Source organism: Ochotona princeps, chromosome 5 (assembly GCF_030435755.1).
Source record: "Ochotona princeps isolate mOchPri1 chromosome 5, mOchPri1.hap1, whole genome shotgun sequence".
NCBI lineage: Eukaryota > Metazoa > Chordata > Mammalia > Lagomorpha > Ochotonidae > Ochotona > Ochotona princeps.
Genome location: NC_080836.1, coordinates 65,797,260 through 65,810,120, shown reverse-complemented (window position 1 = coordinate 65,810,120; position 12,861 = coordinate 65,797,260). Strand labels below are relative to the sequence as shown.

Below are 12,861 nucleotides of genomic sequence, written 5' to 3'. Positions count from 1 at the left end.
TAGCAGAACCTGAATTCTTCCCTCAGTTCCCCCAAGCTGTAAACCATGTCAAGAGGGAAGTTTTCTGCCATGAGGCTTGCCAGGCTACAAGTTTGCCATTGACGATGACTGAACCAGAAATACTACATACAGTATTTTGGCCTGGAGCCGGACTTCACACCTGCAAGTCCCACTTCAGAGATTTATCAACACTAGTAACACTCTCAAGAAGCCAAAATCAACCTGACTTTAAATAAACCTCATTGCAGAAAGCAGTGTGTATATCAGATTTACAAGGAGAGGTTTGAAGGATATCCTTTAGCTTAGATCCTCCCTTTCTGTTTGTGGAAGGAGAGGAGAAAAGGGACAGTTGTTAAATGAAATATTTAGGTTGAAGAAGGGGTCAGTGTCGGAGCAAAATCTCTGATAGCTGGTTTGATATCACTCTGTTGATATGCATAGTTGCCCAAATATTGATTTCCCTATTGATTCCCACATTTAACAAGCTAAGGGTATGTTTATATGTACTTAGAAAACTGTTTTGGTTCACATAGCTGAAGATATAATTGGAATTTTGGTGACCCCCTTTCCTTATTATAGGTTAAAACTGTAAGCCACATGTGACCAAACACCCTATATAACACATGGAGTATGATTATATATTAAAATTAACTTAATGAATATTTATCTCCTAACTCATACTTGCACAAAATCAATTATTATACTGAGTAAAGCACAATTATTGTGGAAGTTGTCTTAGATAACATCTGTCTTAAAATGTGAATGAACGTACTCTATGGTATTTTATGATCAATAATGTCCATGATATTTTAAATGTTTGCCTCAAAATAAACTGGAGTTCCAAAGGATCTAACTTAAAAGTACTCCAATAGTTGCATTATGCATATTAGTTACTCTGAAATTATATCCTTATAAAATGTGTACAATATGAAAATAAATATTGAAACACACCACAAAAGTAATATTTTCACCTTCAACGTAGTAAAGCAAGCAGTGTCAACACTAACTCAAAGACCTCTGGGTCACTGCTAAGCCGGAACTTTTGGTTTAGGTTACCCAGGTCTCCTAAAATATTGAATTCAGCACTTTGATCTGCCATCTGCAGACGTCCTTTCTCAAAGATACAGCTCTTTGTAAAAACCCTAATGAGGAAGAACATCACACTCAAAGTTGACTCCTCCGATACAACTGATAATGTAGATGTCGAAGTCAGGATGAAAAAGGAAGTCCTCCTGATCAGCAAAGACTGGTCTTTGGCCAGCAACTGGAGGATGGATGGACATTGCCTGAACACACCATTGTCCAGCTTGTATTAAGACTCTGTGTGGTGACAGGAAAAGCAAAAACAGACATTACACTACTCCTAAGAAAATAAGCATAAAAGCAGGTTACAGTGGCTGTTCTGAACCTGTAGAAAGTGGACAAAAATGGCAAAATCAGTTGCTTGTATTGTGACTGCCCTTTGCATGGATGTGGTGAGACTTTGAAAGACACGACAAGTGTTGTCTGACTTAAGACTTCAACAAAGCAGGAGGCGAGTATTTGTGCAGAAGGAGCTAATAAAGGATGTTAACTAGCCAAAAAAAAATTTTGGATTTATTGCTTGTAGGTAAATATTGAGACTGAACATGAAAATCCAGAGCTTGCTGGAATTAGAAAGTCTAGAACACAGGCCAACAAATTTGCATGAATATTGTGAACTTGTTTTGAATATGCAAAGTTACCACTATGGTCATTTCATATGTGCAATTATGACACAGCACAGACTCTGAAGATCTTTGAACTTGAGATTCCTAATATCAAATCAATTCATGTCAATGTTCTATCTGAATGCTTAGAAGGATAAAATCTCAGTACAGTGCATTTATATAATCTAGAATATTTCAATAGTGTCTGATTCTGCATTAAATTATGAATTGATATGAACATGTGGATGTAAAACAAAATGGCAGTCTATTTTCAGAAACACAGATATTATGAATAGTATTAGTAAGGCCTAGAGTGCTGAAACTGGTCTTTTTGAGCTGATATTTTTAAATTGTTAAATGTGCTTATTCTTTATAAATTAAATTTAGTATACTGTTTAAATGAAAACCACTTTCGTAACTTTATTTTGGGCCTTGTGTCAGCATTCTGACAGATGTCTGGAAATCAACATTTTGAACTATCTCACAGAAGTACAAGGCAACATTATTTAACTAATTTCTTTATGCTTATAACTTCAAGTGTTTTGGTCATTAGAAACATACACAGAACCTGAATTATTATATTAAGGGGGAGTCTATCTGAAGTAATTATAAATTAATTATGCAGCAGTTGTTAGGATTTTAAAATATATATCATGACCATATTTAAGATTTGCTTTAGCAGTTTGTCACTCTTTCTAGAAGCAGTGTCTCACTGCATTTAGGCCTCATGAAAACTTACAAGCTTTAATTTTGTATAAATGTTATGAGGTAAAATGATATAAAATTATTAAAATTTTATCATTAAATATTGGGTACATTTAAACAAAAACAAGAAACTGCATTAAAATTAAACAGTGTGTCACACTGAGCTTTAGAAATATCAAGATGACACTGCAATTCTATTTTTTACTGTTAATTACATTGGCAAGATAAGTATCCAAACACTCTTTTTGAATTATACACATTTATGATTAAAATATGTTTTATTGGTATAGCACATGTTCCAAAGTCTTCATGAGGTAAGATCATCATTTTATTCCATTTTATCAAGTTTTTGTTTTTAGTATCTAATTTAATTCAGCTTACAGACACACGTTTAAGACTCGAATCACCCCCTTTCCATCTCTCCCTCATTCATTCCTATCTCTCCATTACTTCCTCCTTTCATTTTTTAATTAAAATATTTTTAACTTACACTACAGTCAATGATTTAACATTCCACTTAAGAACCCAATAAGAAAAAAAGCAAAAAGGCCCTAGTTTAGCAAAAATATAAAAAAAATTTAGAAATAATAATTAAATGGAAACATGGCCATTTTGCTCACATGAGCTAAATTTTAATGCAATCACATATATTAAACTTATAGTAGTATAACAATATTAAAAATAGGTTTGACAAAAATATAAACCAAAGTTTGATAAAACTGTTCTTTCAGAAATACAGATAGATGCATCAATTTTTTCATTTTTGTTTTTACTTGTTTTCTACTTTTAAATTTAAGTCCCCAATATATGGGAGGACGTGCAGTAATTGTCTTCCTGTGTAGCTTATTTCACTCAACATGATGTCCTCCAGTTGTATTCAACTTCTCCAAATAGTAGAATTTCAATGGTTTTACAGCTGAGTAATATTCCAGTGTATAGATGGCACAAATTCTTGATCTATTTGCCGAGTTTCGACACTTTGGCTGATTCCCTATTTTGGCCTTTTTGAACAGTGTTGCTATAAACAGGCTGGTGCAGGTATCTCTTTGATAAAACATGCTCATATCTTTTGTGTATATACTCAGAAGTGGAACTGATATGTCATATGGTAAATCTATTTCTACTTCTTGAAGAAATCTCCATATTGTTTTTTCACAGTAGCTGCACGAATTTTCAATTCCACCAACAAGGTAAAAGTAGGAGGGAAGGTAGGACTGCAGACGGAAAGGAGGGTAAGGTAGAAAGTATCATCATGTTCCTAGATCTGCGTATTTAAAATACATGAACACTGTTGATCAACATCTGTTCCTTTATGTCTTTTATCTTTTGAAGATTTTTTTTAAAAAAGATTTATTGTTTTTATTGCAATGTCAGATATGCAGAGAGGAGGAGAGACAGAGAGGAAAATCTGTCTCATGATTCACTCCCCAAGTGACTGCAATGGCTGGAGCTGCACCAATCCAAAGCCAGGAGCCAGGAGCTTCTTCAGGGCACGCAGGTGCAGGGTCTCAAGGCTTTGGGCCGTCCTCAACTGCTTTCCCAGGCCAAAAGCAGGGAACTGGATGGGAATCAGGGCTACTGATACACAAACTGGCACCCATATCGGATCCTGGCATGTGCAAGGTGAGGACTTTAGCCATTAGGCCACCACGCTGAGGCCTCTGAAGATTATTGTTGTTGTTATTGTTGTTGTTAATTTGAAAGGTCAAGTTACAGAGAGAAGCAGAGACAGAAAGAGAGAGCTCTTCAATCAGCTTGTTCAAATGGCTGCCTTGGTCAGAGCTGAACTGATATAAAGCCAGGAGCCAGGAGCGTTTTCTGCATCTTCAACATGGATGCAGGGGCCCAAGGACATGAGACACCCTTTGCTGCTTTTCCAGGCCATAGCAGGGAGCTGACTGGAAGTGGAACATCCAAGACTTAAAGTAGCCTCCATATGGGACACCAACATCATACATGGAAACTTAGCCTACTATGCCACGGCACTGGCCCAGGCATTTGAATTTTAGCCATTCAGAAAGGGGTGAGTGAATATTTCATTGTGACTTTGATTTTCATCTCATGACAATTAATGTTGTTCATTTTGTCATATATTTGTCAGCTCTTTGTACTTCTTTTTTCAAAAGACTATCTGTTAAGGCCCTTTACTCATTTCTTAACTAGAATGCTACATAGTCAGGATATTAATCCTAATTCAGATAAGAGTCACACAAATATTTTTTCTATTCTGTTGGACAACTCTTCACTTTACCGATCTTCTGCTGTGCAGGAGACTTTACGTTTGATATAATCCCATTTGTTTAGTTTTGCCTTATTGCATGTGCTTGGAGAGTCTTACCCTCAAAGTCATCCCCTACACCAAGGTCCTGCTGAGTTTTCCACACATCTTCTTTCAGGAACTTCATAGTCTCAGATGATAAATTCAGGCCTTTGATACATCTTGAGTTGATTTTTGTATATGGCAAGATCCTTCTACATACATGAATCCAATCTGGCCAGCACTATCTATTATTTTTTTCCAGTGTATACACTGAGCATTTCTGCCAAAATTGGCTGTATGTGTTTTGGTTAATTCCTGAGCTCTTTATCCCATTCCATTGATCAGAGTGTTGGTTTTCATTGTCAATACCATGCTTTTGTGGTTACTATAGCTTTGTAGTATGGTTTGAAGTAAGGTACTGTTAATTATTACTGATACGTCAGATAGAGTGTTTTTGGTTGTTGGCTCTTCTGGGTATTTAGTGATCCCATATAAAATTTATAATTGTTTTTTTCTCATTATGAAAAGCTTGAAAAGCAGCAATTTTTCTAGTTCAGAATTTGTATCAGCAGTTACGTATTGCTTCAGATCTTCTGGCTGACAGTAGGTTTAGAATTTTGAAAGTTGAATGGCAATGGTGATTCCCATGTCTGAAAGAAAGGGTAGCTGAAAGACTTAGGTACTCACAGTCAGCACTGGAAAGTGCACAGTGTTTTCTTCCTATTACTTTTCAGAAAAACCTTTTTGTGCAACTAACAATTACAAAAATGAAGTTGTGGGCTAGTAATCATTCTTTTGTGGGCACCACATGTTCTTGCTATGATGTTCATGTTTAAAATCCAAGCTTTTGTTTAAAGATTCACATTCAGCTTGTGTAACTGAGAGTTTTCACAATATGCTCTTGCCCATCCTGACTTCAGTTGTAGTTGAGAAAGCTTGAGAGGGAGGTAAGTCAGCAGGACTGTTTACCCACAATGAAGTACACATTTTAGGTTATAACTGTCCTCTCAAATGTAATCAGTGGTCACACAGTTGATTATGTAAATGTAGAACTTTATTGAACACTGGATTAAACTGAAAGAGAGACATTTGTTTTACTCACCAAGAGAAAGTCCTGTGTGCCTCAGGACTACAATTTTATTCATTTAACTTCCTGGGCAATAGCCTGATTCTCTGCTATAGTCAGAAAAGTGAAAATTGAACACTCAGATGTAAGAATCAGCAGGAACAACCTGATTTAACTTTTTGCCCACATCTTATAATGGAACGATTTTCTAAGAGTGTTCGTGAGGCTAAGAGGGCAGACTAAACCCTGTTTCTAATAGAGAAACAGGCAACAGTGCCATGTGAATGTAATAAATGGAAATCAGATTGCTCTCCTAGATAATTAGTACCAAATGCTTGGAAAATCCAACCTCTAATCTATTGCCAAACCACTAGAACACAGCAAAAAGCAAACAGTACAGTCGAGTAATGGAAATTTCTCAGTATATTTAAATGACGGTGAAAAATAAGGAACCAATTGCTAAAATCAGTGAAAAGATTTCCATAATCTCAGTGTGACACAGGGATCCTTACATGAAGACTATTAAACACTGTTCCATTTGGTAGGGATGAAAACCATGACTGAACTAACCAAACTTAAAAGCATTCTGTCCTGGGCTAGTCAGTTATGAACAGTCATAGCTTAGGCACTCCTCTCATCATAACACATTGAAAACTCATTGAGAATCTGATGCACAATTAATTAGATCCATCAAGGCCACTCACATTCTAATTTTAGTGTGCTTAATGGGATTCATAATTCATTGCAATGCTTCTTTAAATAACATCTACAGTGCGCCTCATTTTTTTTTTAAAACAAGATGATGGCAATTTTAGTAATCTTGAAGCATTCTATCCTTCAGTCTTCTAAGCTCAATACAAACAAATGAAATGCGTAATCTTATTTCAGAGTTATAAATGCAATAAGAATTTACTTTGCCAGCCACGGGGCACAGTTTGCAAGGTGTTTTGTGTTCTTACTATGTGTCCTGTGAAAATACTATTCCAATTTCATAAGAACTGATGGAAAATTTTTCTAGCATCAGAGGTTTGTATTACTTCAGATTCATAGCAATCTATTTTAACAAAAGATACTTATATTTTAAAATTCTTTACAATTTTGGTTGTTTATCAAATTCAATTTCAATAGTTCAGATCATTAACAAATCTCAAATGACAATATTTGTAATAAATAATCAACTTGCCTTTAAATTAAGAAATTTGGAACTTTTTAATAAATGTGAATTAATAGAGCTGCCATAGATGATATAATGATTTATATCACAGCTACATACTAAAATTAAAAATGAATGGGAAAAATGCTTATTAATGTCTTTAAAACAAAAGATTTCCTTAATATATGCCTGAAACAGTAATTTCAAATTCTTTCAGGCTGACCAGACACCAAAGCAATTAATCTTACATTTAATCTTACATTTATATTAATCTTACATTTATATTTTCACAATTTAGAAATTTTCTTGTAATAATCAATAGTTTTCTTTTTCTATAGGTTTGTAGGAACAATAAAATCTATTTGCAGACTTTCAGAATATGACAGTAAATGATAGTCATGATGTTGGACATTTGTTATCTTTTTAAATTTTTCCTCCTGCCTAGCAGAAATTTTGTATTCTTGACTAACATCACATCCTTACCTGAAGCTCCTTCCTCTGATCTGGATCCTGAAGCAGATTCACAGCCTGATTCAGAGATTTATACAGATATATACTTGAGGCCCCCAAACTCCCAGTTCTGGGAGAGCTAATCCATTCTGGTAAGTGGTTATTTAAATACCTGTACTTAAATAAGAGACTGATAGGATTATGATTCCTTATGAAGGACTACACTATTGTAACAAAATGGGAAAAATCTGATGGGGGTGGGAATTTGGGGGGGAAATCCTAGCCTACACAAAATTGTACCACAGAATTCAAAATTCAAAATAAAAATATATTTAAAAAACAAAAAATAAATAAAATACATGCATTAAAAAGATTTTAAAAAGAAAAAAATACTTGTACTATATTTATATAACTGAATCTACCATGAGAATTGCTAAATAAAAGATTTCATTCACAGAGTCTATGTCTCCTTCACAAATTAACTTTCCTACTTACAGCACACAATGGTTATCTCAGCCTGTGGTCAAAGAAACATAAGAAAAAGCAACCTCCATATTCCCCTTGCCCCGCATCACTTCTGAAATTCACCTAGTAACGAACTGTGTGAGATCACCAAAACACATTTGTAACCTCAAGCCTGACTCTCCTCAGCTACACAAGTGCTTGACTTAATGTACTTGGATAAATTAACAAGGAGCAGGTACATGTTTCATCAACATTTGCCAAACTCTTAGCTCCTGCTAACTATACCTTGCACCTGAACATGATAGTTTTAGCTCTGCTTCTGCTAAGCAAGAAGAGGCGCAATGAACATGATTGATTTTTGTTTGTATCCAAATAGCAATGCATCTGGTTGTATTCCTTGGTCAAGCACAGGATGACTCAAAGATACCTATGAATATGATAAATTTTAGAAACTCCTGATTCCTAGTAAAAATAACTTCCTCTTTATTTGGGTTCATACTCCTAATTTTCTTCACTGCATGACTTTTATTTTTTTTTTATTTTTTTATTTTTATTTATTTATTTTTTTTAAAGATTTATTTTATTTTTATTACAAAGTCAGATATACTGAGAGGAGGAGAGACAGAGAGGAAGTGGAACTGCCGGGATTAGAACCAGCGGCCATATGGGATCAAGGCGAGGACCTTAGCCACTAGGCCACGCTGCCGAGCCCCCACTGCATGACTTTTAAAAAGACCCCATAGTATGGGTATTCCCTTGGGAAGCAAAAGTGAAAGGAGTTTGAGCCACTGTCCTGCCCCTTGGGTGAAGGAATGGAGAAAAAGATCATAGTTCTGGTAAGGAGCAAACAGAAAAGAAGATTTAAAAAAAAAGTATAAAAAAGGACCTATAGAGGATCTCCAATTCTTCACTGCACATATCACTAGTACCTAAAACTCCCTCTCAGCCTCTCTTACTTCAGTCATAACTGCCCCTGTTATGAACCATATGTTATACAATGTAAATCATAACTATTTCAGTATGGGAGATGAAAAAAGGAATGAACACAGAAGACATTTTTGACTGAGTTCTGAGGCATAACAAGTTTGAGACCCTAATATAACTTCTTGGAAGCATTTTTATTTATATTGATTAACTGGTAAAATATTCTAGAATTAAACATAAAAAATTATATATATGAAAGTTTTTAATGAGTGTATCTTAAGAAATCAACCAGAAAGAGTTTCCAAATGAAAGTTTGCAACATCTTTTCAAAAGTCTTCAAACACAGTAATTATGCTTTAGTTCAAATTATCATGCCACCAGTACAGATTTTTAGATTTTTAAAATTAAAACTAAATGCAGGACCTGGAGAGGTAACCTCATGGCTAAAGTCCTTGCCTTGCACTTGCCAGGATCCCATATTAGTGCCGGTTCTAATCCAGGCTGATCCACTTCCCATTTAGCTCCCTATTTGTGGTCTGTTTAAAAAAAAAAAGGCTTTAGAGGATGGCCCAAAGCCTTGGGAGCCTGCACCCGCGAGAGAGACCTGGAAGAAACTCTGGGCTCCTGGCTTCGGATCAGCTCAGTTCCAGCTGTTGCAGCCACTTACAGAGTAAACCAGCTGATGGAAGTTCTTTTTCTCTGTTTCTCCTCTCTCGGTATGTCTGCTTTGTTAATAAAAATAAATACGTCTTAAGAAAACAAGACTAAATGCAATACTGAGTAGAACCCATAATCTAAACAAAGCTATTTTATCCAAGTTACATTTTCCCTTTAAAAAAAAAGTTTTTTTTACATTTCACCTCTCTCCAAAATATTCCTTCACATAAAGTATCTAGTAATGGACATAGTATTGAGAAAAGTAATTCAAAACAGTGACAGATTGGAAATACCTAACTTTGTACAAGTATTTAAACGTTGTTGGCCGAGACTACTGTTCATTTCAGTGTTGTAAATGCAATTGTCTCACTCCCAGTGGGAATCGTTGCTTTGTAATATGGGAAGTCATATTCAGACTGCTAACCCATTCCCCAAAAAATAAAGTGCACACTCCAGAGGTGGAGCTGCATCACTCCTTAAGTTTATCCTGAATAACAGCAATCAATAGGCATGAGGGCAAAACATTCCCCTATAAAGCAAAATTATATGAAATCCGAAGGCCAGAACGAGAGTTGTATTCTTTTAGAAAGCATGGAGGAAAGAGAAACATGGAAAATAATTACCATCTGAATTATAAGAATAATTTCAATTTTCAAATTTACTTCATTCACAAGCCTTCATCTCTATCTATATTTACTTTAAAATTGCTGATCACAAAGCAGTATTGGAAATATTATAGAAATAATAATCTAGAAATGGCTTGTCATTAGAAAATATTGTGTCTAAAGAAACTACACAATCAATATACTTACTGTAGATGTTGATACTTGAGTTATTCTTAACTGATTTTCCAAATCTTGTACTTTGTTTTTCAATTCCATATTTTCTGTTTCTAAGTCTTGGATCTAAAAAGAAATCATTATAGAACAACTTTCAGAAAATTTTTACTTGAGAATTAGTGGCTATTATATTGACTACATTAATCAAAAGAATTAATATTATTTAAAATATTGATGCGCTCCTTTGGCACAAGGAAATTATTGAATAACGCTTGGAGAATACTGGAGGACATTAAGTCACTGGAAAAACATATGAAATTTAAAACATTTTATGAGTATGACAATTTTTGATGTTTCCAATGCTGCTTCTATGTGTTTTCTTGCTGCACTCTGCAATCCATACCCACAATCTTTTAGGATAACCACAAGACAGTGAAACTTGCTTATGATGATTTGCATAGTGGAGAAGGAGTGTAATTTAATTATAAAGGAATCTGATCTGCATGGGAAACCACTTACCCAGCATCTGCTGCTTCTGCTGCTCTGATCCCCATGAGAAGCATCAGGAAGTGAAGCAAAATCACATGAGAACACTAACTTCTTGTGGGAATTCAATATAAAATAGTTAAAAACTGTGCAGGGGATCAGCAATGAAAAATTATGGGAACACGGTGCAAGCAGTTCTAATCAGTGTGGGGAAATTTAATGGCAGGCCTTTTAAATTTGTTTGATGATTTGCAAGTTTCCCTGTATTTACATCACACACATGTGAAATAACAAGCTCTGTTTACTCACTCTTTTCTGTAACCCTGCAATCTGCTTTCTGGTTTCAACATCTTTTCCTCCAGATTCTAGAAATTTCCTGTATGCCAGGTCAAATGCTTGGCCAATTGTTAACGTTATCTCTTCAGCCTTTGTAAAAAACCAAACAAAGATTGTTTTTTTTTTAAATTGTTATATGCCAAACTTTCCTTTAAATTAAGAAAAAAAGCATTCACATGAGACACTTCAAAAGGGCAAGGACTAAGGACAGAGATTGTGTAAAGCAGCAAAGTAATCTACACTAACAGGATATTCAGAATCCACTGGGAAATGGTGGTTTTTGTTGTTGGTGGCGGTGATGGTGTTTATTTATTTATTTTTAATAAAAAACAAGAGACTATTAATGAATAGCTGTTAAAGTTCAAAGTACAAATTCTTTCTGCTCAACCTTTTTTATTGAAGTATTTCCTTTCATAGTTGTTTTACCCTTGTCCTTGAATATTTAGTGCCTATTCCATGATAGCACAGTGCCAAGTGCAGATCCTCTTGCAACTCTGCTACTTAATTCCTTTTCCTAATGAGGAGGTTTGGTTAAGCCCTGGGCAGGTACAAAGAATAAAGCTGACTAAGAAGTGTCTGTGGAAAACTTGAGGTATGTTCTCTTCAAATGGAACAACTGCAACTAAATTCCAAGTTAATTTGGCCTGGTGGAAAGCAAAGATTCCCAGAAATTTCAGATTTAAACATAAATGGTGAAGTCAGAAATCTGAAATTAAGTATAAGAGCTGCCAATTTTCAATAATGACAAGCATTAAAAATATGCTTTATTGGTAAAGCTTAGAATAGCTCATTGACTTCCAGTTTTGTACTTCACTACATGTTTAGGGAAGTCTTTATCCAAAAAATAGTGCTTAAGCTAGGTAAACACAAATACATCTCTAAAATTATTTAGACGACCAGTTGATCAAAGGAAAATGACAACAGACTGCAATAAGCAACAAATCACATACTAAATCAATAAATATCACATACCAAACAACAAATGTTCAATGATTCAACTACTAAAACATAAATATGAGTTTGATATTTTAAAACCTGAGAAAAAATACAACATTAAAAGTAGCAGTGGGCCTGGCGTGGTGGCCTAGCAGCTAAAGTCCTCGCCTTGAACACGCTGGGATCCCATATGGGTGCCAATTCTAATCCTGGCAGTGCTGTTTCCCATCCAGCTCCCTGCTTGTGGTCTGGGAAAGAAGTTGAGGATGGCCCAAACCCTTGGTACCCTGCACCTGCCTGGGAGACCTGGAGGAGGCTCCTGGCTCCTGGCTTCAGATCAGCATAGCTATGGCCATTGCGGTCACTTGGGGAGTGAATCATGAGATGGAAGATCTTCCTCTCTGTCTTTCCTCCTCACTGTATATCTGACTTTGCAATAAAAATAATAAATCTTATTTTAAAAAGTAGCATTAAGATTGACATTTGTGAATTATTGTTCCCAATTTTAAAACAATGAGAAACACTTGTTTTTATTTTATAAATATAGAAACTGTTTTCTAACTTAAATTATGGGTTCAATTTGTCAATTTATTAAAACTATGGTATTCTCCAATATGAAATTTATAAACTTATAGAGAACTGATTGATAATATTATTGATTCATCACTCAACAGCTGAATTCATATCAATTATAACATAAATATTTTTCAAAATAGATTTTATTTATTTGAAAGACACATACAGAGATGAGAAAGGGATCTTCCATTTGCTAATTCTCCCATATGCCCACACTACTGCAGCTGGACCAGGATGAAGCTGATGGAACTCAACCCAGCCCTCCCACGTGGTTGCAGGAACCAGTGTACTTGAATCCTCACTTGCTTCCTTGTAGATTGTGCAACTGTAGAAAACTGGAATCAGAAACAGTGCAGAACTGAAAACCAGACATTGCGATA

General features: G+C 35.2%; 1 protein-coding gene across 1 annotated transcript in view; it reads right to left on the bottom strand.

The window, feature by feature from the left end:
* The window catches only part of GULP1 (GULP PTB domain containing engulfment adaptor 1), a 166,615-nt gene that overhangs the window by 16,990 nt on the left and 136,764 nt on the right, over positions 1-12,861 (bottom strand). The window contains exons 7-8 of the mRNA XM_004576984.3: positions 10,943-11,059; positions 10,181-10,273 (exon numbers count right to left, since the gene is read on the bottom strand). Of these exons, the coding sequence (XP_004577041.2) occupies positions 10,181-10,273; positions 10,943-11,059 (210 nt within the window). The remainder of the gene's footprint in view (positions 1-10,180; positions 10,274-10,942; positions 11,060-12,861) is intronic.